The sequence below is a fragment of the Gadus morhua genome, chromosome 16 (genome assembly GCF_902167405.1).
Source record: "Gadus morhua chromosome 16, gadMor3.0, whole genome shotgun sequence".
NCBI lineage: Eukaryota > Metazoa > Chordata > Actinopteri > Gadiformes > Gadidae > Gadus > Gadus morhua.
This window is the reverse complement of record NC_044063.1, coordinates 27491084-27513538: the sequence shown is the minus strand read 5'-3', so window position 1 is coordinate 27513538 and position 22455 is coordinate 27491084. Positions and strand designations below refer to the sequence as shown.

Sequence of the window (22455 nt, the reverse complement as noted above, 5' to 3'; positions counted from 1 at the left end):
TGTTCCAAACTTGTAATAAACTTGGCAAATATGTGGAAGTAAGATACGTAAGGTAAAGAACACACATTTAACCAACCTCTTACCAACCCGGTTATACAAACCCCACTCTTAACCTCGTACAAAAAGAGGATTTAAAGATCACACAGTGATTCTCTTACCGGTGACGTTCAGGGTGGCGGAGCAGCTGTCGGCGCCGTGCTGGTTAGAGGCCTTGCAGCTGTATTCCCCGCTGTCAGCCTTGGTGGGGCTCTGCAGCTCCAGGGCCGAGCCGCCTTGATGGCTGAGGATCCGGTATTTGTCGCTCTGCCGTATCTCCACAGTCGACTTGTACCATTTGAAGGTCACGTTCGGAGAATCTTCAATCTCACATTCCATCTTTGCGTAGCCGCCCACGTTGATCTCCATAGAGCTTATCTTCTGCCTGAAGATTGGTGGTACTGAGGAACAGAATGAGATTGAATTAGTCATCACATCAATGTGTTCATAACCATTTAATAAAGCGTGATAGAAATAATGTTCTGGAACAGGAATGGTTGAATGCACAGCGATGATGGGATTCATTCCAGTAGGTGACTGTGGAAAAGAAAAAGGATGACTGTGGGAAAGAAAGACGATGGAAGTTGAAAGTAAAGAAAGGACGAACAGTGACCCCGTGCTGAATAAATATATGTGGTTTGCCTTAGGATCGAATGGACCTGAACGGTGTGTGAATGATCTTAATGTTATAACGCTATCCTTACTATGCCAATGGTGTTCTGATGTATCTTAATATTTTAAAAGCACGGGGGCTCTTGTTCTGGCAAGAATAAAAAGAATGGAGTCCTGGGAACATGCATGAACCAAGAGCTGATGGAGAGAATGAGACGTTGATGAGGTGAAGACCAGATCTTAAAGACATTACACAAAGCCTGATGCTTGTCCACTACTGAACTCTGCAGATCCCCAGGCTAAAGAGATCTGGTCTACAGACCCATTACAATACGTTTCCATGGTGAGTTAGTAGAAGTGACCTTCTTGAGAGTGAAATGAAAACCGTGATCCAACAAAGTTAAAAAAAATGGAGCTTCTTAAAAATGTCTTCTATGGTTAAGGTTATTTTGTTGACGTGACTGGTGCGCATGGTTCTGTTAGTTGGTTGCAGGTGGAGTGATGGATAGATCAGGTCTGATCTGCCTGGATTCAAACCTCTTGAGACCACAGTGAGTCTTGAAGATGTTGTTGTCTTGCCAGCTTCATTCTCAGCCTCACAGACATATTCTCCTTGATGCTTCTCCTTGATAACTTTGTTGATAATCAGTGTGTATGTGTCATTGTCTTTAGAACACTTTAACTCTTTGCCAGGTTTGACCAATTTACCATTGAAAAGCCAGTTTACCTTGGTGACATACTCTATTGTGGTGCTAAACTTTACTATACTGTCCTCGTAAACAGTTAAATTCTGCAGAGAGGTGACTATGTCAGGGTTGGACAATGTAAATTCCTCCTTAAAGGTCATTTCCTGGCTCTCCCTCTGAACAGAAATGTCTATTGACCGCTCTTTAGTGCTGGAACTAGGTCTGATGCTGACCACATCGACAGCAGCTACATCTTGCTGGCTCTTCACAGACTTCACCTCATGTCTGCTCACCTGCACTGACTGCTCAGAAGCCACATGAGCCTCCTTGGAGACCTGGACAATCTGTTTCTGCACCTTGGCTTCCTGAATGACTACCTGCTCCTCTGTGCTCAGAGACTCTAGTGCCAAGCCAGATTCTGTTTTAATAGAAGCAGCCTGAGACTGAGTTGCAGTAATATCCACAATACTTTCTGCTATGTGGATGGACTCAACCACAGATGACATCATTTCCTTTGAGGGGGCAGAAATAACCTGCATTCTCTGAGGCCTGTCTAGAAGCATAGTACTGGGCTGTTCCAGAGTCAGGGCCTGGGACTCCTGGTAAACTATAGAGTGGAAGGCTGCCTGCAGTTCAGACCTCAGGTCAGCTGTCTGAGGGTACTCACCATCAAAAGCCAGAGAGATTTCTATGGGGGCACCAGGTGACGTGACAAGGTATGTAAACATTGAACGTTTTGGTTCTTTCTGAACCTTGACTTCCTGGATCTGTGCTGCCTCTAACTTCGCCAGCACCTCGGCAAGTAGCAGTGGTTGTTCCTGGGCCACAGCAGACTGAAGAGCATCTTTCAGCTGACGTCTAATATTCACACTGGATGGTTTGGGAATCTGAATCACAAAGGTCAGCTCTTTGGGCAGGGCTGTGCTCTCTTCAGACTGTGGTGCCATTAAAGAAAGTCTTGGTTGTGTGGTAACACTGATACTAGAGGACTCTGACTTTATAATCTTATGAGAAAACTCCCCTTTCAGCACACGCTTCTCGTCCTTCATGATTGACTGTCTGACTGACTGGCCCTCCTGGATTTGAACCGCGAAGTCCTGCTCTGCTGCCTCTAGAGAAAAGCTGATCTCAGTAGAGATCTCCTTCTTCTCAACCTGGACTGGCTCTGTGGGAACCTTAGGCTCTACAGCTGTCTGGCAGGTGAATTTATCCACGGCAGGCAGACTCTTGGTATGGCCCTCCTCCAAAGCCTGGCTATCTTCTACAGTGGTGACATTTATCAAATTCCAACGTTCCTCCTTCTGAACTAAGGCACGCTGTTGTTTCATGTCGCTACTGAAAATAGTCTCCTTTGGGAGCTGCATTGAGTGAAAGGAGACCTGGAGGATGTTCTGAGGTCTAGGCTCAGATCTAAGCTGTGATTTAACTCCTGTCACAGACACATCAAGATCTTTGTGATAATCTGCTGTGATCTCCCTTCTCTCCTCAGAGATGGCTGAATGATTCCTGGCCTTCTCCTGTTTCTGTGCTGCCAGCTGTTGCTTTGGTTTCTCAATGACAAGTAGTCCCTCTTTAGCTAGTTCCTGCACAGGCTGGTGGGAGTGAAGATGGAGAGAAGCGTGAACCTCTTTTATGGGCTGGATTGTAATGGTACTAGGGGTAGAATCAAACTCTTCTTTATGTTCACACACCACTGTCCTTTGATCAATATGGCTGACACAGTGTAAAATGGTTGGACTATTCCTGCTGCTCAACTGTTCTGGAGCTGGCTTGTCACATATGAACCTCTCCTCAAAAGGGAGGAGGTCCTGGTCTGTGATGACCTGCAGGTGCAACAATTGCTCTGGCTCAACCTGGGACTGAATGATCTCTGCACTATCCAGACTCTGCAGCTTTTGGGAGTGTTCAGCTTGAAGAGCCTGCCCCTCCTCTGCTTTGAGGGCTTCCTTCCTCACTAAATCTCTACAAACACTAGCCATCTCCTGATCAGGCCTCTGGATTGAGAACACTGTCTCTTTGGATAAAGCCTGCTTGGTCTCACTGACTGTGGCCAAGACGGGTCTGGGCTGTTCTTTGCTCGATGAGGATTTGACTGCAGATTCTGCTGAGGCTAGCTGGGTGATGTGGCCCTCAAGCAGCACACGCTTCTCTGCTAACTGGGCAGAGTATAAGATCTTAACACCTTCCTTCACCTGATAGCTCTTCTCCTGCTGGGGCTGGGGGATGTCATGGGATGACTCCCTCAGGAGGGGCAGCTGTGCATCCACCTGTGGACCACTAACAACATGCTTTGGTTCTGAGGTGGGCATGATCTTAGCTGACACCCTGTCACCCAGAGGCTCTGTACTAACAGTAGAGAGAGCCAGGACCTTTTCAGATAAGGCTGACATCATTTTAGACTTTTTCTCCTCTGCAGCCTCCAGCTTGAAAAGCTCCGGACTCAGAATGCGATCACAGTGTTGCTCTGTGAGGTCTTGACTCTCCAAGACAGAGGATGTGAATGCTGCCATGTGGAGCTGTTTGAGAGGGACTGCTGAAATGTGGGATGGATGGGCAGGAGCCACTGACACCCTCTCCTCCACTTCATGGGACTGCAGAACGGCAGCCTGGTGGGTGACCTGCTCTCTCTGGAGAGTGGCGGCAGAAATATTCAGCTCTCTAATGGTGCCCACTTGCTCACTGGAAATGACCTGCCTGTCCTCAGTGCCAATGGTGTAAACCATTTGATCTGAACTAGATCTTTCCTGTCCTGGAAGGCTGACCTGGTACAAGCGTGACTCTGTGGCTTGCTCAGTCATGGTTACTTTGTAGCCTCTTTCATGAATGACTGGGTGCTGTTCCTGCTGAACAGCCTCCCTGAAAACCACCAGTTCAGCACTACATGAAGCCTCTCCAAAATGGTTAAGGGCCTTACAAGTATAGATGCCGCTGTCCTCCTGTTTGATGCTCTTTATTTGGATGAGGCCAGAGCCATTTGAGTTGTTGACTATAATACAGTTCCTATTTGGTCCGATCTGAAAAGCGCCTTTAAACCATTTGACATCTGGAATTGGGTGTCCACGTGCTTCATATTTAAAGGAAACTTCTCCTCCCTCAGGGGATCTTTCAGAGCAAAACTCTACTGTGAATGTGGGAGGTTGACCTTTAACCATGAACATTTGTTCAACCCATTTCTCTGCCTTACTAACAACACTCTTTTTAACTTCCAGATATGTGGAGCAGGTTGTTTGGCCAATTATATTTGTGGCAGTACAGGAATACTCTCCTTCATAGTCAGAAGTAAGCTTGGTGATTACCAATGTGTATTCCTCTTTTCCCTCTATCAGTATATAAACAGTGGAGCTTTGTATCACCTTTCCATTGTGGAACCATTGAACCGAGGGCTTGGGAAAGCCCGCCACTGTGACGGTAAACCTAGCCGTTTCCCCTTCAGTCACAGCAGTTGGAGACAGCTGGCTAAGGAAAACTGGCTTTTCTTTTTTCGTCTCTAAAGAACTAGAGTAATGTTTGGGCTCTGGCTTGAGTTGGAGTGTCCTCGTTTTTTGTGAGAGCTGTAGAGAAGTGGAATGGGTTTCTTCTCGCTTGGTCTCCATGGAGATGCTAGAATGTTCTGTTAGGAGATAATGAGGAGGGTTGAGGACCACTTGATCAACAGAGGAACAATTCATTCATTATCAAATGGTTTTACCTGCACTAATTATTTAATTAATTAATAATTATCATTCATTTGATACACCTCATACATTATTATTAGAACATTCTTTGTATTTTGATAGACATATTGGAAGTACTATTAAAGCTAAATATATTGAACAACTAATTGATAAGTGATTGATACACAATTATTGAACCAAAATGTTTCATGAGATGGCTTCAGAAGAAGTACAAGATCTCTTGATTCTTCAGTCGTCATTTCAATGACTCTTAAGTTTAAAGAAAACGTTAAAAAAGACACCATACTTGTCCTATTTGCATCAAATCCTTTATTGTATCTTGTATAACTTCAACTCAGACAAACACAACTTATGTACAGTTACGCCAAGGTTTCTAATGTTCATCTGAAATATTTAGCTGTGTGCTCATGGCTTTGTAGCGTATCATAGTTGTTGTTTGGGTTCATAATAGTCAGCCTCTACCAAGAGTATCTCTAAAAGTACACATATTTACAAAAATATCAATTTATTTTGAAAATATATATAGAAAATGTAAATGTTCAGTCAGAAAAACCTAATTAAACCAGCAGCTTGTATTAATACTGCATCAGAGACAGACATGAATAGCTTTCACAAAACAAACACTTAAAAATAAAAATACAGCTTTGTTCTAACTATTCAATGCTACAAAGGACGTATGTGATGAATTTGATGTTGTCAGTGTCGTCTTGTGACCTCAGTGACCTTTAGTCTGAGGTCACAAAACCATTTTTCAGAAGTTTGCGAATATTGTTGAACTGTTTATGTATACGTCAATGTCTATGTGAATGTTGATGTATATTTTAACACATCCGCTGAGACACTTCCTATTCTTATATACCCATTCAATTTGACATTTAAAGGGAAGTTTGAAATATGTTATACAAAATGAAATCCATATGAAGTATATTAGATGGGTGTTTATTATTATATATGAAAGGACCCGGTAGGATTGCTTTTTACATTTTAGCACAAAAATCTTTTATTTTTGCAGGTAGCAAAATCCATTTGATTATTATTAATTCCAGAAGTGGATGATTCATTGAACACATAATTATGCATGTTTATAATCCTGTCATTACTCTACTTAAAATGTTATATTTATTATATTCAAAATCGATATAACAGAGTGTTTAAATTAACATTAACTGATAATTGATTTGAAAAACAAATGTAAACCCTGACCATTTTAATGGCACAACCATACCACACCATACAACCATCTACAAATCCAGTGAAAAACAATTGCCTCTGATATGCTACATTACACCCTCACTTTGAGCTTCCACAAAATAAAACGATCCCAACTTAACCATCATGATTTAGAGGAGCCTCATCTAGCCTTAAACCCTCAAACAATCCTATAATGCCTTTTACACTTCTGTCTCTTTCTGTTCTAAAACACCTTCAGGAGAGCAGTAGTTTCAGTGTGGCCGGCTTGGTTTTGGATTAAACATTTGTACTCCCCAGCATCATTTTGTGTGACATTAGTGATGAGTAGATTGAAATGGCCGGAGCTTTTCTCCTGGATGATACACCGGCTACCTTGCACCAAGTGTCCATCCTTGTACCACTGAGCAGTAGAGTTTGGCTTGCCATTCACCAAGCACTGCAGGATCACAGGCGTACCGTGCGCTGCTGTCACAGCCGTCAGTGGAATTATACATTTAGGGGCTGTTTCTGTGACCTGAAACTGGAAGCTACACATTTCTGACGACTTCCCTTTGAATTCTACTTTATCATCTTTGGCTGGCTCAGCAAACACATCGAAGTTGATGCTGACATATTTCTCTCCTTGTTCGCTCATCTCATGATCAGTGTTGGCCACTAGTCGGACTGCACGCTGAGACTCGTCAGCTTCATTCTCAAACTCAAACTCCAGCTCAATCTCTGAAGCCTGCTCTCCCTCCAGGGACATGTTGCCTACCATTAGGTCAAACTTCTGGGGCTGGACCTTGGCACTTCCTAGGGAGACAGCAGTGAGCTCCCGGCCTCGGGTCTGACCAGACAAGTTTTCGGTGCTCATCACCTTGAGGAAAGCCCTGCACACCGTCTCCCCGACCACATTGATTGCTCTGCAAGTGTAAACACCACTGTCCTGGGTGCTGATTCTACATATCTTCAGGAAATGGTTGTCTCCATCAGAGGAGTGAAGATACTTCTTGTTGTCATCGGGAATTTTCTTGTCTCCTTTGAACCAGGTGATGATAGGCGATGGTCTACCCATGAGAGAACACTCAAACAAGACTGTGGTGGTCTCGGGGGTCTCCATGTCACAGATAGGGTTGATGAACCTTGGGGGCATTTCAGTAACCTCAAACGATATTTTCAGATCATCATTCTCCTGTGTGACAAAGTCCACAGCACCCTCCTCATACAGAATAGGCAAAACATCCAGGGAAATGATCATGCTCTTATTATCCGCGGTATACTCGGGAATGGTGATGATTTTCACCTGCCTCTCAAACTCTTTGACCTCGTTCTCATCGAGCTCAACCTCCAACAGGATCTCCTGAGGGGACGTAGAGTGAGAAGAATCATTGTCCTCCATGTCAAACTCCATAATGTGTTGATGAGTCACCGAAGGTGGAGCAGGCTTGAACCTCACTTCCTGAGATATGACAACTACTAAAGCTACGCTTCTCGCTTCTCCTACATAGTTCAGGGCTTCACAAATGTACTCCCCCTGGTCTGCTTTGGTGACACTGTTCATTGTCAGTCTGATGTTATCTCCATCTCTGTGCATTCGGACTCTGTCGTCAGAAAGCAGCTGGGATTTGTTGTGGAACCATCTCACCTCTGGAGATGGAAGACCAAACACCTCGGCATAAAAAGTGAGGCAATCATTTTCAAACACCCTTTTCTTTGTAAGAGGTTTGAGGAAGGCCGGAGGTATTCCTTGAACCTTCTCCTGGATCAAACCAAGACCAAGAGACGCTTTGCTTTCAGCAAGGAATCGACTTTCCTCCAAACTATACGCAGAAGGTCCTATATCAATGCCCTCATCCTCGGGAGACCTCAGGAACTGAGAAGAAGAGAAGAAGAGTTCACTGGAATCAGCCGTCGAGGCTCTCTTCTGCTCTGTAGAAGAGAAGGGGTATTCTGGAGGAGTCATGAACCCCCCGGATATGTAGGTAGCTGGAGTATGGAAGGACTCTGGAGACATGGGGGTTTGGAAAGACTCTGCGAATATCTGTGAGATCTCAGTTGATGAGGCAGGGGTGAAAAACCTCTCAGCAGCATCTGCTATATCATCACTGAAGGTGCTGCCTATCTCTATGGACATCTCAGACTCTGGGGAAAGTGGTCGTCCCCAGTCTGTCTGAGGGTGATAGTAGTCATACACAGCATTAAAAGTTACTTCCTCTACCTCCATGATTCCAGCAGAGGCTCCACGTTCAATTGAAGCAGGGTCAAGATCACTGCTTACCTGTTTAGTTATAGTCTGCTTCTCCTTTTGCTCTGCTACAGAGGCATCCAGACCAAATGCCATGCTGTCTGCTTTGGATTTCACAGCCATTATTTGTGATTCTCTGGTAGATCCCTCTTGGAGCAGTCCATCATGACTCTGAACTTCAGCAAGAATGTCAGCGTCAGCAAGCTCATCAGGTATTTCCTGGGGCTCTACCTGGGAATCTGGAATACTGAGGAAAACCCCACTATCTATTGAGGGCTCTGGGATTGACATAATTTCTTTGCTTATTGTAAACCCCTTACTCAAAGTATCCACATCAAGACGTGCCTCCAAATATCCATATGCTTCCTCCTCTATGAGAGCTGAGACCTCTTGACTCTGATATTTAGAGTCACTGCCATCAGGAGTTGATATGGTATCATTGACTCCCTTCTCTGTTGTGACATCAGCGACTTTGGCAGCCACTTTAGAGGAGCTCTTGGCCACTGTTTCATCAGATTGGAAAGGTATGAAGCTACTTGTTCTTTCAAATGCATGAATAGCTTTCTCTCTCTCCATTTCCTCTGCCTCAACAGCCTCAGTGTATTCAGCCACCTTCCCTGGCAGGAAAGGCTCAGGACTGACCACATCTGTTTTTTTCTGCACATCCTGGACAAATGTATGCAACTCCAGGTGGTCTTCCAGCACAGAAGACCCTTCTACACTCCTGATATCCCTGTCCGTCTCTGACACAAAGATACATGCTTTTGATCCAGTTTTAGTTTGGACAGATATTGTTTCGGGTGGTATAAATGTTTTTGATGTTGGAACAGTTTCAGGCTCCCCAAATACAGTTGTAGTTTGGGAACAGAAAGCTTCCTCTACATTATTTTTCGGTATGAGTGGACTGCCTTCCCTAATCACTTGAGAATGTGCTTCTTTCGTCAGCACAGGAATGAGCTCCTGAGGAAATAGACCTTCCATTCTTTGTTCCTCACTAAAGGGGGGGAATCTGTATCCGTCTGGTGAATCAGACTCAAAAGCTTGCTTTATCTGAGAAACTTTGATAACAGCAGCAGAAGACTCCAGACCACAGCCAGATATAGATGGCAGTGGCTCTCTGGAAGACCCAGGCTTGGTTGGTTGGGAACTGCTGAGCTTCTTCTCAGATGAGGCAGCACAAGTATTTTGACTGGCTGGATCTCCAGTTACCTTACACTTTAATACGACAGGCTCTCCATTTGAACCAAGGATGCTCTCAAGCTCAGTGACAACCTCTGGAGCCTCCCTTACGACATCAAAGGAGAACGTAAATTTGTGTTTAACAGCCTGGGAGGCCCTCTCTTTTATCTGCGGGGTGGGATCTTTGGTGACATCTGTGGAAGCTGCCTTCTCTTCACTGCCCACGTCGATCATGTCAGGGAGTGGTGTGGCGGAGGTGATTCTGATCTGCACTGGAGAGCAGGTGCAGGAGTTATCAGAGTGCTGGGGTCTGGGGTCTCCTCCCTGTGGCACATGGAGGGTCGCTGCTCCTGTACTCATAAAGGCTTGCAGCTCCTCCTCTATGGAGGGCCGCTGTTGTTTTTCTGTGGTTTCCTTGGACACCAGCACCCGGGTGGGTCCTGAGGTTCTCAGAAGCTTCTCATCTGAGATCTCCAGGCTTGCGCAGCAGGTGGACTGGCCATGACTGTTGGTTATGATGCAGTCAAAGGTGCCTTTGTGTTCTGTGGTTGGGTAGTATACAGTCAGTTTTGAACGACAAGATTTTATCATGATGTCATAATCTGGGTTGTGAGTTAAGGGATGACCGTCTTTAAGCCATGTGACTGATGGCTCAGGGTCCCCCTGGAACTGACAGGTAAATTCTGACATTTCACCAATTTTTACTTTCATGGTTGTAATTTCTTTGACAAATACTGGAGGTGAGCCTTTCATTTCTTTCATTTCATTTTCTTTATTTTCCTGCTTGGACTTAAAGTCACTCATCTTTCCACTTGCTGTGCCAGTCTCGAGATTTTTATCCCTCCATTCAGAGGTCTCTTTGGACCCAATATTCTCCCTCCTAACTTCTCCAACATCCATCTGGTCACGTTGTGTTCTTAAGCCCTCTGTTTGTTCTACCTGGCATTCCTCCACAGTGAATGTGTACTCCCTGCTTCTCCTCTTCTTCATTTCCATCGCGAGTCCTTCTTGTGTACTACAGCTTGGAGCTACTACAGAGGACTTCCTTAACATGTTAGTGGGAGCCTGAGCAGAACCGGGTTCAGATCCATGGACTGGGGGTTCAGGGAGCTGGTTTGGAATGCAGCTTGGGACTGAGGAGCCCTTGTGGCTTCTATCCAGTTCAGATGCTGGGGCTGAGCACAGGGGTTCTTGAATTGGAACATCACAACTGTAATGTAGGCTATGATCAGCAGGAGTCACGAAAGCTCCCCCTTGAGGACTGGAGGTAGAGGCAGCTGCTTTAGCTGGGGTAACATTTATGTCAGGTAAGGATTCAAATACATATTTAGATGTATGACCATAAGCTAGCAGGTGAGCATGTGATGGTTCTTTAGTAGGAGCTTGATCCTGGAACTGTTGACAGCTTCCATCTCTATACGGAGCAGGAGGTTCAAACTCATAAAGTTCCTCAGACATGACTTCATGATGCTGTTCTGTCCCAGCTTTAGATGGATCATATCCTGTGGAATCATGTGGTTCTGAGGGAGTTTGTTTATAGTGTTGTTCACCCATAGACCATTCAGACTCAAGCTCCACAACTTCCTCCTGGTCAAGGACATCCTGTTGCCACTTGAGAAGTCGCTGTGCCAGGGCTTCCTCCTCACTGACAAAGTACTCACTGTCTCTCTGAAGTCTGGTCTCTCGTCCCTCTGTGGCCAGTGCCTCAATCATTTGCTCATCTTGTTTCATCAGTTGCCCAGAAGAATCAGCCTCACCTGGGGTTGATTTCTCCATAGTTATATTCTCTGTAGAAGTCTGTCCGGGCTTTGGGGCTGTAGACTGGCTGGTTGTCTGTGCATAAGTAGACTGGTAAACGGTGTCATATGGAGGGTAGGCCTCCACCCAGTCTTGTGGGAGCTCCACGGTCTGCTCCTGCTCAATCTGCACCCCTTGCTGCCATTTCATGATCCTATCATTCAAGGCTTCCTGTTCACTGAAGTACTCACTCTCTGTTTTCAGCTCAGAGATGTTCTCCCTTGACAAATGTAGCTCCCGATCCTCGCTACTCTTTTCAAACAACATTTTTTCGACTCTAGATTTCATTGTTGGTGATTTCTGTTTCAATAAAGCATATTCTGCTTCCTCTGGTTGTCTTTTCATCTTGGGTGATTTAGGCTTCAAAGGCACCTTTTCATTGCTTCCCAGGTACTGTTTTGTTTTGGGGGATTTCCGAGGGACAGGACCTGGAGTATACGCCTCTATAGCTGGTCTTGGTTCAAATGTCATCTCCATGCTGTGCTCCTCGGGCTCCAGGTATTGTTTCTCTGTGGCCAAGGCGAGATCATGTTCAGATTCAAAAGGTATCTCTTGAGACATCCGCATCCCTTGCTGCCTTTTCCTGATGCGCAGAGCAAGGAGTTTCTCCTCACACTCCATCCTGTCGGCCTCAAGGCTCTTCTCGTACTTAGCCTTCAGAGACTCCTCCTCATATTCCTCTTCTCCGTCTCCTAGGGTTACCCTGTCATCAAGGAATTTCTCATTTGTTTTACCTATCTTAGCTGTGGGGGATTTCTGTATCAATAAAGTACATTCGGCCTCCTCGGCTTGCCTTTTCACCGTGGGTGATTTAGGCTTCAACACAGGCACCTTTTCATGGCTTCCCAGGTACTGTTTCGTTGTGGGGGATTTCTTAGTGACAGGGAGTGGAGAACCAGCCTCTACAGCTGGCTTTGTTTCAAACGTCATCTCCATGCCATGCTCCTCAGGCTCCAAGTATTGCTCCTCTGCGGCCAAGTGGAGGTCATGTTCAGGTTCAAAAGGTTCTTCTTGAGACATCCGCATCCCATGCTGCCATTTCCTGATGCGCAGAGCAAGGAGTTTCTCCTCACACTCCATCCTGTCTGCCTCAAGGCTCTTCTCGTACTTAGCCTTCAGAGACTCCTCATATTCCTCTTCTCCGTCTTCTAGGGTTACCCCGTCACTAAGGAATCTCTCGGTTGATTTACTTATTTTAGCTCTGGGTGATTCTGTTCTTAATAAAGACACTGTACCAACTGTTTCAGAGCATGGCACATCAGATCCACCTGCATCCATCTTCTTCTTATCAAGTTCACCTTTTAATCCACACTCCACCTGAGAATCAACTAAAGTATCATCTTTTTTATCCTCACTTCTCTCAGTTAATGTGCTGGTGATGTTCTTCTCACCTTTCACAGTCATGTCACCTGTTAGTATCTGGATGGCCCGAGTTCTGGACTGGGGTTCAAATGAGTGCCTAATACGATGCTGGGAAGCCTCCCTTCTCTGAGAAACCAAACCTGAACTACTACCCTGAAACTCCCTGCGACCTGCCTCTGATGACCGATCTGGCAAGGAAGAGGGAGCCTTGACCCTGAGCCTGTCCACATAGTCTGCATAGCTAGATTCACTCGCTACAGACTCTGCATCAAACTCCGAGGAGGACATGGTGGACACAGACATCCTCTTCTTTAATTTAACAGCCTTTTGAAGTGAGGACAGTTTGGTTCTCACCTCGTGAAGGCTTTCGGTATCGCTGAACCTTTCGCTGTATCGGTCACTGCACCGGTCACTAAACTTATCACTGAACCGTGCCCCTGTGCGCCTGTCGCAGTAGATATCACTGAACCGGTCGTTAAAACGCTCAGGGCTTTCAAACATGGCGGGTGGGGACCGGGCACGCTCAGAACCAGTCTCCAGACGCTGGGACTCTTTAGCTGAAGCTTCAGCTTTGGATGGAGATGGCGACCTGAAGTAGACCGTACGCACCAGACTCTTTGATCTGGACCTTCCCCGCTGGTCTTTGGAGGTCTTATCAAATGGTGAGCCAACACACCTGAGGTCCACCCTAAACTTCCTCTCTTTTTTCTGCTCTGCCACATTATTAGCTCTCTCATTGGATCTGGCAGAACGCCTTGCTAAGCTCAGATAGTCAGCAGACTGCCCTTCCCCAAGAGACACTAGCAGTGATGCTGTGGACTCTGCTGACCCCTCTGAATTTATGGCCATGACCTTGTAGCTGCCAGCATCCTTCTCTTTGATGCTCTCAATAACTAGACGTGTGGTATGCATGTACATTTTACTCTCTATAAGAATCTTACGCCTGTGCTCTTTGTGAATAGGTTTGTTATTATGGAACCAGAGGAAAGTAGGAGGAGGACCAGCAACAAGTTCACATTGTAACTCTACTGGGTCCCTCTCTATAACCGACTGCAATTTTAGCTTTTTAGTGAATGAGGGTTTGATGTTCTCTGAGTCGACGGCTGATACCAGCCCTTGATCCAGGACGTCTATTGTGTCACGGAATGCTCCTTTTGGCTGGTTTGTGCTGAGAATAACACTGCTTTCTTCATCTCTCCCTTCATCAGATGGTTGTCCTGAAAGAAAGACACAAATATGTGTCAAGACAGTACAACCTGAAGCATAACCAGGAAAGGATTTGAATATTATCATTAATGAAAATATTAAATGCATGCTGCAAGTCACAAAGCCATAAGAAATAACAGTTTCACTCACCATATTTGTTCGAATAAACGTAAGATTCTTTTTAAAAGAAACCTGCAGGAGGTTTTGATCCTTCTTCTGTGGAAATTTCTTCAAAACATAAATTACTTATAAAAGGCATAGATGTTTCCGAGTTAAACTGACGGGCTTGTTTGCAATAGAACATTCCTTACCTGACTTGCAGACAGGAGAATAAACGCCCTTTCTATCCCTCTGAATCTGGTGAAATGTATGAGAGGCTCCCTAATAAACTTGCTTAATCAAGCAGTAGAATTGTTTGAGAAGGCGTTTATTCGAACTAATATAGTTTACTTGTGTTATTTAAATGCAAACCAAAGGAATCACATCCCACTATCTGCAAGCCAGGCTAGGAGATATTTGGCAGGAGAGACATCGCTTCCAGATTATTAAAAAGACAATTCAAAGATGTGGTTATTTATCCATATCTTTTAAATACACATTCAAGTCTGGAATCTTACAAGAGAAATATTCTGCACCTGAAAAAAGACACATGAACCTTCATGCCAAAAGAGGCTCAAAGGTTGCAACCTCACAGGTCAAAGACGTACATGAAGCACGCTTATCAGGAATAAAACATTGGAAGAGAAGATAGAGAAGGACAACAGGGAGGACATTTAAATTGAAGAACAATGCAAGAGTCCATGCAATGTGAAATAAAAATAAAGTCAAAGGAATAGTTCAACGTCATAACATATTGACACACAGAGGTGGTTGGGTCAAACCATAATAAGGTTTTATAAACCTCTTTTGAAGCAAACAATTAGATTGTATATTGTTGAACTGTCCCTCTTCTAGTGTGCTGTGATGAAAACATAGGTGTCCTTATGAAAGAAATGTCAATGGGTCTTACCTTTGACTTTGTATTCAGTCTTGGTTTCTATCTGCTCTTTAACTTGAGTCACTGTTGAAGAGAGGACATGTGCTATAAGTTCAGAGCCTGAACCTATTGATACAGCTCCCAATCTTGGCAGAGCCCTCAAGGTCATTAAGGCAATACGAATAAAACAGTTATGTTTACATTTTAACATTATAGGGCGAAATGACAAAAAATTACAGTGAGTAATAAATACACCATGTTTCTAAGTAGTAGATATGAATCATGACTTGTGAGTGATGGTATCTTTGGGGAAAGGATAACAGAGACTGGGAAGTGAATTTCATGCAGAAATCCTGAAGGTGTCCCTAATAAAAGAAGGTGAGATGTTTCTTGAGGGGGGTGACCTCAGAGAGGAGGGATTTATCTGTATGGTTAGTTAAGAGAAGAGAAGAGGGGAGATGGAGGGATGTGTGATGGATCTTCTGGGGCTGCATCATGCAGGAGGTGGCAGAGCACTGCTGGGAGGAGAAGTGACTTCAGCCTCTTAAATGGAAAGATGAGGCAACAGATTCATCTGAAGGGAGGGAAACCATTCGCAGTGGGACCAAGTTACCTTCTTCTTTAGTTATGGTGAGAGTAGCAGAGCACACCACCTCCCCAGTGCTATTGCTTGCTCTGCAGCTATACTGCCCAGCATGCTCAGGGAAAGCATCAACTAGAATCAGTGTGGCAGTGTTTGTCACATCATCAAAATGAAAGACAACATCCTTTGTGGGTTGAATGGGCAGCTGGTTGTGAAACCAGCTAATTTGTGGCTTTGGGGTGCCGGACACGCAAGCATGGAACCTGGCCACTTCCCCATGGGACACAGTACTGCTTGCTATTGGCTGGATAAAGGTTGGCTTCTGCCCAATTGAATGTTTCTTTGGACTGGTGAGGCAGGTGGAGACATGCAGCTCCGGCTCACAAAGGGCTCGCCCTGAAAGGAAGCATGTTGACTTTATACAAAGATTGGGTTGCAGTTGGATGATGGGACGGGCAGACCAGATACAAATCCAACAGGATTATTAGTGAGGAAAATCAGCAGTAAGGGTTCTCATGAATCACCGTCTAGCTTGAGGCTTGCAGAGCAGGACATGGTTCCTGCGCTGTTCTTGACCACACAGGTGTACTGTCCTTCATCCTCAGAGTAGACCCTGGAGATCTCCAGTTGGCAGTTGTCGTCAAACTGGGACATTCTGAAGAAGTCTGACTGTTTGATCTCCTTGTCACCGAGGTACCAGCTGATCTTCACATCTGGCCAGAAGGAGAGCGACTCAGCACAAAACATCTAACTTGTCCATCAAATAAATAGTATTAGAAAGTTAGAACGCTAGATCCGCCTACCTTCTCCACGCACTCGGCATTGGAAGCGTGCCGGCATCCCCTCAGGTGTGGAGGTGTCAGCGACGGGCAACAGAACCACAGGAGGAGCGACAAGCGCAGACGAGTCCGGAGATACCGCCTCAGACACTGGAGATATAAGACACCATTACCCCCTTCAAATTCTCCACAGATCCATCATAACCACCCCCACATCATCAGCTCATCACCATTTCCACCTCCTCCACAGATTCATTATCACCACCTCCACATCCTCTCCATGTCTACCTCCACATCCTCTCCATCACCTCCTCCACATCATCTCCATCACCACCTCCACATCATCTCCTTGACTCCCTCATCTCCATCACCCCCTCCACTTCCTCCCCATCAACACCTTCACCTCCTCCCCATCACCACCTTCACATCATCCACATCAAAACCTCCCTTCCCCACCATTAGTACCTCCACATCAGAACCTCCACATCAGAACCATAACAAGCTCCACATTCTCACTATCCCAACCTTCACATCATCACATCAGCACCACGACCTCCACATCACCTCCTCCACAGCATTTACTTGAATGACATGCAGAGGTGCAATTACCTTCTACATTGAGTGGGGCAGTGCTTGTGGCTGCTCCGTAGTCATTCTTGGCTTCACAGTTGTACACAGCTGCATCCTCTGGGAACACCTCAATAAGCAGCAGAGTGTGGTCGTTTCCTTCATGAAGGAACTTGCACTTGAAGCCAGAAGACAAAGCCTGGGAGTTCTTGTACCAGGAGACCTGTGGCTGGGGAACACCAGTCACTGTGACAGTGAAGCGAGCTGGTTTTCCAGCCTCCACTGACTGGGGCTCCATGTGCTTGACGATCTGAGGGAGCTCTGGGACTAAAGAGGAAGAGAAATGAGACTCAGGTCCAAACTTTGTAAGTTAAATCCATATTTAGGTGTCATGATATGCAAGTCTAATATATTTTTGTATCTTTATTGCATTCCCTGCATTTTTGGTCAAATGTAAAATAAATGAATATAATATTTGAATTACTGTTGACATGGAGGTTCATGGTGCTCTTGTTTTTGCCAGCGATGAAGGTATATTCGCCAGCATCACTTCTGTATGTCTCAGAGATGGTGAGACGGTGGATCTTCCTGATGGACACGTAGTTAAACCTCTCCTCAACTGAGAACTGGATCTCAACTCCATTCTTCAGCCAGCGACCCTCCAGATCCTCCTCATTCACCTCAAACTCAAAGGTGGCTCTTTGTTTCTCCAAAACCTTGAAAGAAAAAGACAAGGTTCGGACTATTAAGTTTGCAATAGGTATGTGGTAGATGCTGCATTCACACCTCATCATTGTTTGCCTTGGTCGGGACAGGACCAAGGTGTATGTATTTCTGCTGGCCCTTGTTGTGTGCCTCACTGTGATGGTCTTGTCAGCTGGTTCGGTGATTCTGACGTCTCTTCCCTCCACGATGAGGTGAGCCTTGGACACACTGGATCCGGCCACCACTGAATACTCCCCGGCGTCGGACATACGCACCGTCTGAATCATGAGGCGATGGACAAACTTCTCAGCCTGAACAACGTATCTGTACAATGGAAAGAGAAGAGATAACACCACTTATTTAAACCGTATAAAAAATTACGAGAAAAGTGGATGTTGAACAAAACAAAAGCAACAAAAATACCTTTCTTCTGATAATTCCAACTCTTGTCCATCTTTCATCCATATTGGCTTGATGTCGGGCTCTGAAACTTCACATTCAAAAGTAGCCCTCTTCTTCTCTGTTATCTTTAGGTCTTTTATTTTCTTTGTGAATTCAATCAATCGAGCTGGAGGACAAATAATCACATCAATAAGCCCACTGAAAAAACAAAACATTAAAGAAGGAACACTGAGCTTGAGTAGAGTAGCGTTAAAATACCTTCAACAAAGAGATTTGCTGCCGTGGCTGATGATCCAGCTGTGAACTTGTACTCTCCCCCATCTCCAAAGTGAACATTTCGGATGCTGAGAGTGTGAGTCAGCTGTTTGCTGCGAACCTGGCATCTGTCAGACGACTTGATCTCCACTCCGTTTTTCAGCCACTTATAGGTGATGCCCTCGTAGTTGACATTTACCTCAAAAGTAATGGTATCTCTCTCTTTGGCGTTAAGGTCTTTCAGCATGGATGTGATCAGAATAGCTGATGAAAAAACAGATTATTAAGTGTACTGTAGTTAAACTGCATCAATATGAAAGCTAGTATCACGTCATGATAAATTCCATGTCATTGGTTGTATTCAACTCACGGCTGATAGTAACAGTAGCAGAGACTCTGTCGTTTCCACAGACAAAGCTGTACTCGGCAGAGTCCTCAGTGCTCGTGTTCATGATCTTGAGCTGGTGGAGTTTGCCTTTGACCACAATCCTGAACTTCTCACTCATCTCTATCTCCACACCATTCTTCAGCCAAGTAGAGGGGACATTGAAATGAGAAACTTCACACTCCAATGTGGCCACATGGGTCTCTGGTACCTCCAAATTCTTCAAGGGCTTGGTCACGCACAGAGCTGAAGTTCAAAAGAGAATGCAATCAAAAGTTGAATTCACATTTAATAAAAACATCTACACCCTTCTGCTCAACAGTTTGGAGAGCAGGCTTCTTACCCTCTACATTGAGGTTGGCGTTACATCGCAGGTGTCCCACTACGGCGGTGTACTCTCCAGTGTTACTAGAGTCCAAGTTCTGGATGATGAGCTTGTGGGCCTTCCTCTCCATCAGGATCTTACATTGGTTGCTCGGCAGGATCTCCACATTGTTGAACATCCACTTCACAGGGATATCGTCATGTGACAGACTCATCTCAAAGGAAGCAGTAGAATCCAGCAGTGATGTCACATCCTTTATCTTCTTCACAATCTTGATAGCTTTGAGAAAAATCAAAACACGTCAACAGGGCTTTGGAACACCAGAATAGTCACAAGGCGGATATACAAGGTGACTTACTTTCCACGTTGAGCCTGGAGCTGGCAGACAGCTTGCCCAGTTTGAAGGAATAAACAGACTCGTCCTGGGTGTTGCAGTTCTTCACCTTCAAGGTGTGGACCATGCCCTCACAGGTGACCTCATATTTGTTACTGGTCATCAGCTCCACGCCGTTCTTGATCCATTGGGCTCCCTTCACCTCGGCGTGGGTCAGCTCCAGGGAGAACACCGCCTCCTGAGTCTCCGTCACGGTCTGGTTCTTCAGGGTCTTCTTTATCTTCACCGCTGCAATCAATGAAAGGAGACCATTTAAATTCTAGTCATTACAGCTGCCAACCAGAGACTCAAATCGCTCCTTTTCTAAATAATTCAGAATGTACAAAATGTCTCCATGCACAGTGAGTTCTGGCAGCCTGTTTGTGTTTATCAAGCAGTGGCAACCTCAGACATTTTTCGTGATGGTGGACAGACTGTCTACTCATAGCTCCAGTGAGTAGGATTTAGTGGCATCTAGAGGTATAGACTTGGTAGAAATGTAATTCTTTTTTTCTTTAATTGAATTAATGCTCAATCCCATGAAGATAAGTATCAACTGTTAGTATGTGGCGCGGGACCTCTTCTGTGATTCCCGCCATGTTGCAACAGACAAATGCCTCCAAAGAGACTGCATTTGAAAAAAATAGAGAGAATTGTCAGAATGAGGGTTGTGTTACCCCCATTTCCAAGACCCATTTGTGATCCTTTTTTTTTACCGTTGTTGTGTATAAGGGTGTATGGGGTTATTTAGTTGGTTGCCATTCTGCAAGCTGAACGCTAGTTGCTGCTAAATTCTACGTACTGGACCTTTAAAATATTGGGGAGGCACACATATCACAAGAAAAACCAAAAGCCTATGCGTGTTAATAGAAGAGGAATCGCATAGAGATTAAATTCAGTTTCTTATTGGAGAGTAACTTTTATGAACCACCTGATGTGCATAGTCTACAACTGGTACAATTAACATTTCGAGGTCAACAACAATGTGTTATGTAGCCGTATATTCATGTGTTAACCTTAAGTCTTACGTTTCAAATTTCAGAATGTTCCAGATGATTTAAATGGATGTTAGTAATGTTTCCACTAGCTCTGCGTTGCCTATGTAGCTTCTATGTGTATGTAACGCACATAGAGTGTAATTCAGGTTAAACTGACTTTTAACATGTGTACATTGGTGGAAACGATAGTTACGTATGTAGCTATGGTTCTATGAATTCCGGATGACCACCAGAGGCGGTGCTTTAGCACTGGATGTTCCATCTTGCGCACGCGCAGGTCGAGTAATAATGCCGACAAAGTCACCTGTGACACCTGGGTGACCCGAGAATATCTATATATTCCGGAAGTCATCCGAGGATCTTTTCCAACTGGACCTTCTCGCGGAATCTGAGAAGTCTGAGGGACAGAGAACTCTGGCGGTCATCCGGAATTCATAGAACCGTAGTTACATACGTCTAACTATAACGTTTAACTATCATTCTATTTCATTCCTACTGACCGCCAGAGGGGGTGGTTTTATCACTGGATAAATTATACCAAAAAGTTCACGAAGAGTACTCACCAATTTAGGACTCAAAGCCGTCGACAAGACAGCCGTTGCCACAGGATGAGGAGCAATGATATTAACTCTGTAGAACCGTGCAAATGTACATGATGAGGACCATGTAGCCGCGGAGCAAATGTCCTGAAGTGGATCCCCCTTCAAGGCAGCCTATGATGTACTCCTGATAGAGCGGCACTTAACTGCCAAGGGCACTGGAAGCCCCTGTGCTCTATATGCATTCAAGGCCACATCCACAATCTAGTGGGAAAGTCTCTGTTTCAACAGGGCAGCCCCCTTCCTGCAGCCCCCGTAACAGACAAACTGGTTATCTGTCTTAAGCAAGCTGGTTGTCGCTTCAACATATGCCCTAAGCGCCTGCACAGGGCACAGCGGGTCTGAATGCCCTAAGCGCCTGCACAGGGCACAGCGGGTCTGACACTCTTCCTCCACCCCTTGGAGAGCCTGGGGGATTGAAAGCAGCCAACTTGATTGATTGGTTTACATTATGGGGAGACAATCGTTTGGGTAGGAAGCACAAGTCCTGACCCGTTTTGGTTTTCACGACCCGTTTTGCAGTAACAATGGCAAGGATGAATGCCGTCTTCATGGACAGCCATGTCAGGTCTGACTAACTTAGCTCAAAAGGGGGTAGACATAAGGACCTCAGAGCTACTTGCAAGTCCCATGATGGTGCCCTCAGGGGTTGTGGTGGTTGAAGCCTCTGGGCTCCTTTCAGAAACTGCCTGACTAGGTAGTGGGACTCTACCATCTGGTTATCCACCCTTGCATGTTTGGCCGAGATCGCGGCCACATAAACGCGCAAGGTAAAAGCAGCTCTCCTGTTGTCCAACACAGACTGCAGAAAGTGGCGTATCACTCCCACTGAGCAAGTCTCTGGCACTTCGCCCTGTGCCACGCACCACTGTGAAAAGAACTTCCACCTGTTTGCATAGAGCAAACTAGTGGAGAGTGCCCTTGAAGTAAAAATGGTAGGCCCTCTCTCTCCAGGGTTTGATGGCCCGAAGGCACAGTCCAGACAGCTTGACCATCTTGTTTCTCTGCCACTTGGGGTCCGAGTGTTGAACATTCGCCCAGATCTGAAGAGGACGCAACTTGAGAAGGTCTAGTGGGACCACCATGGATGCTGAGGTCAGCATACCTATCAGTCGAAGGAAGAGACTGTATTCCAGCAACCTCCCCCGCCTGAAGTGCTGTAGCAGCTGCAGAATGGTAGCTACACACTTTGGAGAGAGGCAGGCTTGCATGGCCACCGAGTCGAGCACCAGCCCCAGATAGCTCACAACCCGACATGGTGTAAGATTGCTCTTGGTAAAATTGACCATGAGGCCAAGCCGGACCATATGGCTGAGGAGCATGGCTGTGTCCCTGATTGCCTGACCCTGAGTTGGGGAAATGACCAACCAGTCATCCAGTCAACTAGTATCGCCACACCGCTGGCCTGTAATGGTGACAGGGCTGCTGCTATACAGCGTGTAAATATATGCAGGGCCAGAGACAGCCCGAACGGTAGAACCCTGAACTGGTACACCTTTCCCAGAAATGCAAAGCGGAGGAACCGCCTGTGATGTTGGGTT

The 22455-nt window shown here is 45.5% G+C and overlaps 1 protein-coding gene across 1 annotated transcript in view; it reads right to left on the bottom strand.

Moving 5' to 3' along the window:
• The window catches only part of ttn.2 (titin, tandem duplicate 2), a 219533-nt gene that overhangs the window by 164347 nt on the left and 32731 nt on the right, over positions 1 to 22455 (bottom strand). The window contains 14 exon segments of the mRNA XM_030381745.1: positions 159 to 437; positions 1186 to 4944; positions 14977 to 15027; positions 15557 to 15899; positions 15980 to 16239; positions 16330 to 16455; positions 16915 to 17199; positions 17357 to 17588; positions 17733 to 17901; positions 18001 to 18145; positions 18238 to 18498; positions 18605 to 18865; positions 18963 to 19223; positions 19303 to 19566. Coding sequence (XP_030237605.1) covers positions 159 to 437; positions 1186 to 4944; positions 14977 to 15027; positions 15557 to 15899; positions 15980 to 16239; positions 16330 to 16455; positions 16915 to 17199; positions 17357 to 17588; positions 17733 to 17901; positions 18001 to 18145; positions 18238 to 18498; positions 18605 to 18865; positions 18963 to 19223; positions 19303 to 19566 — 6696 coding nt within the window.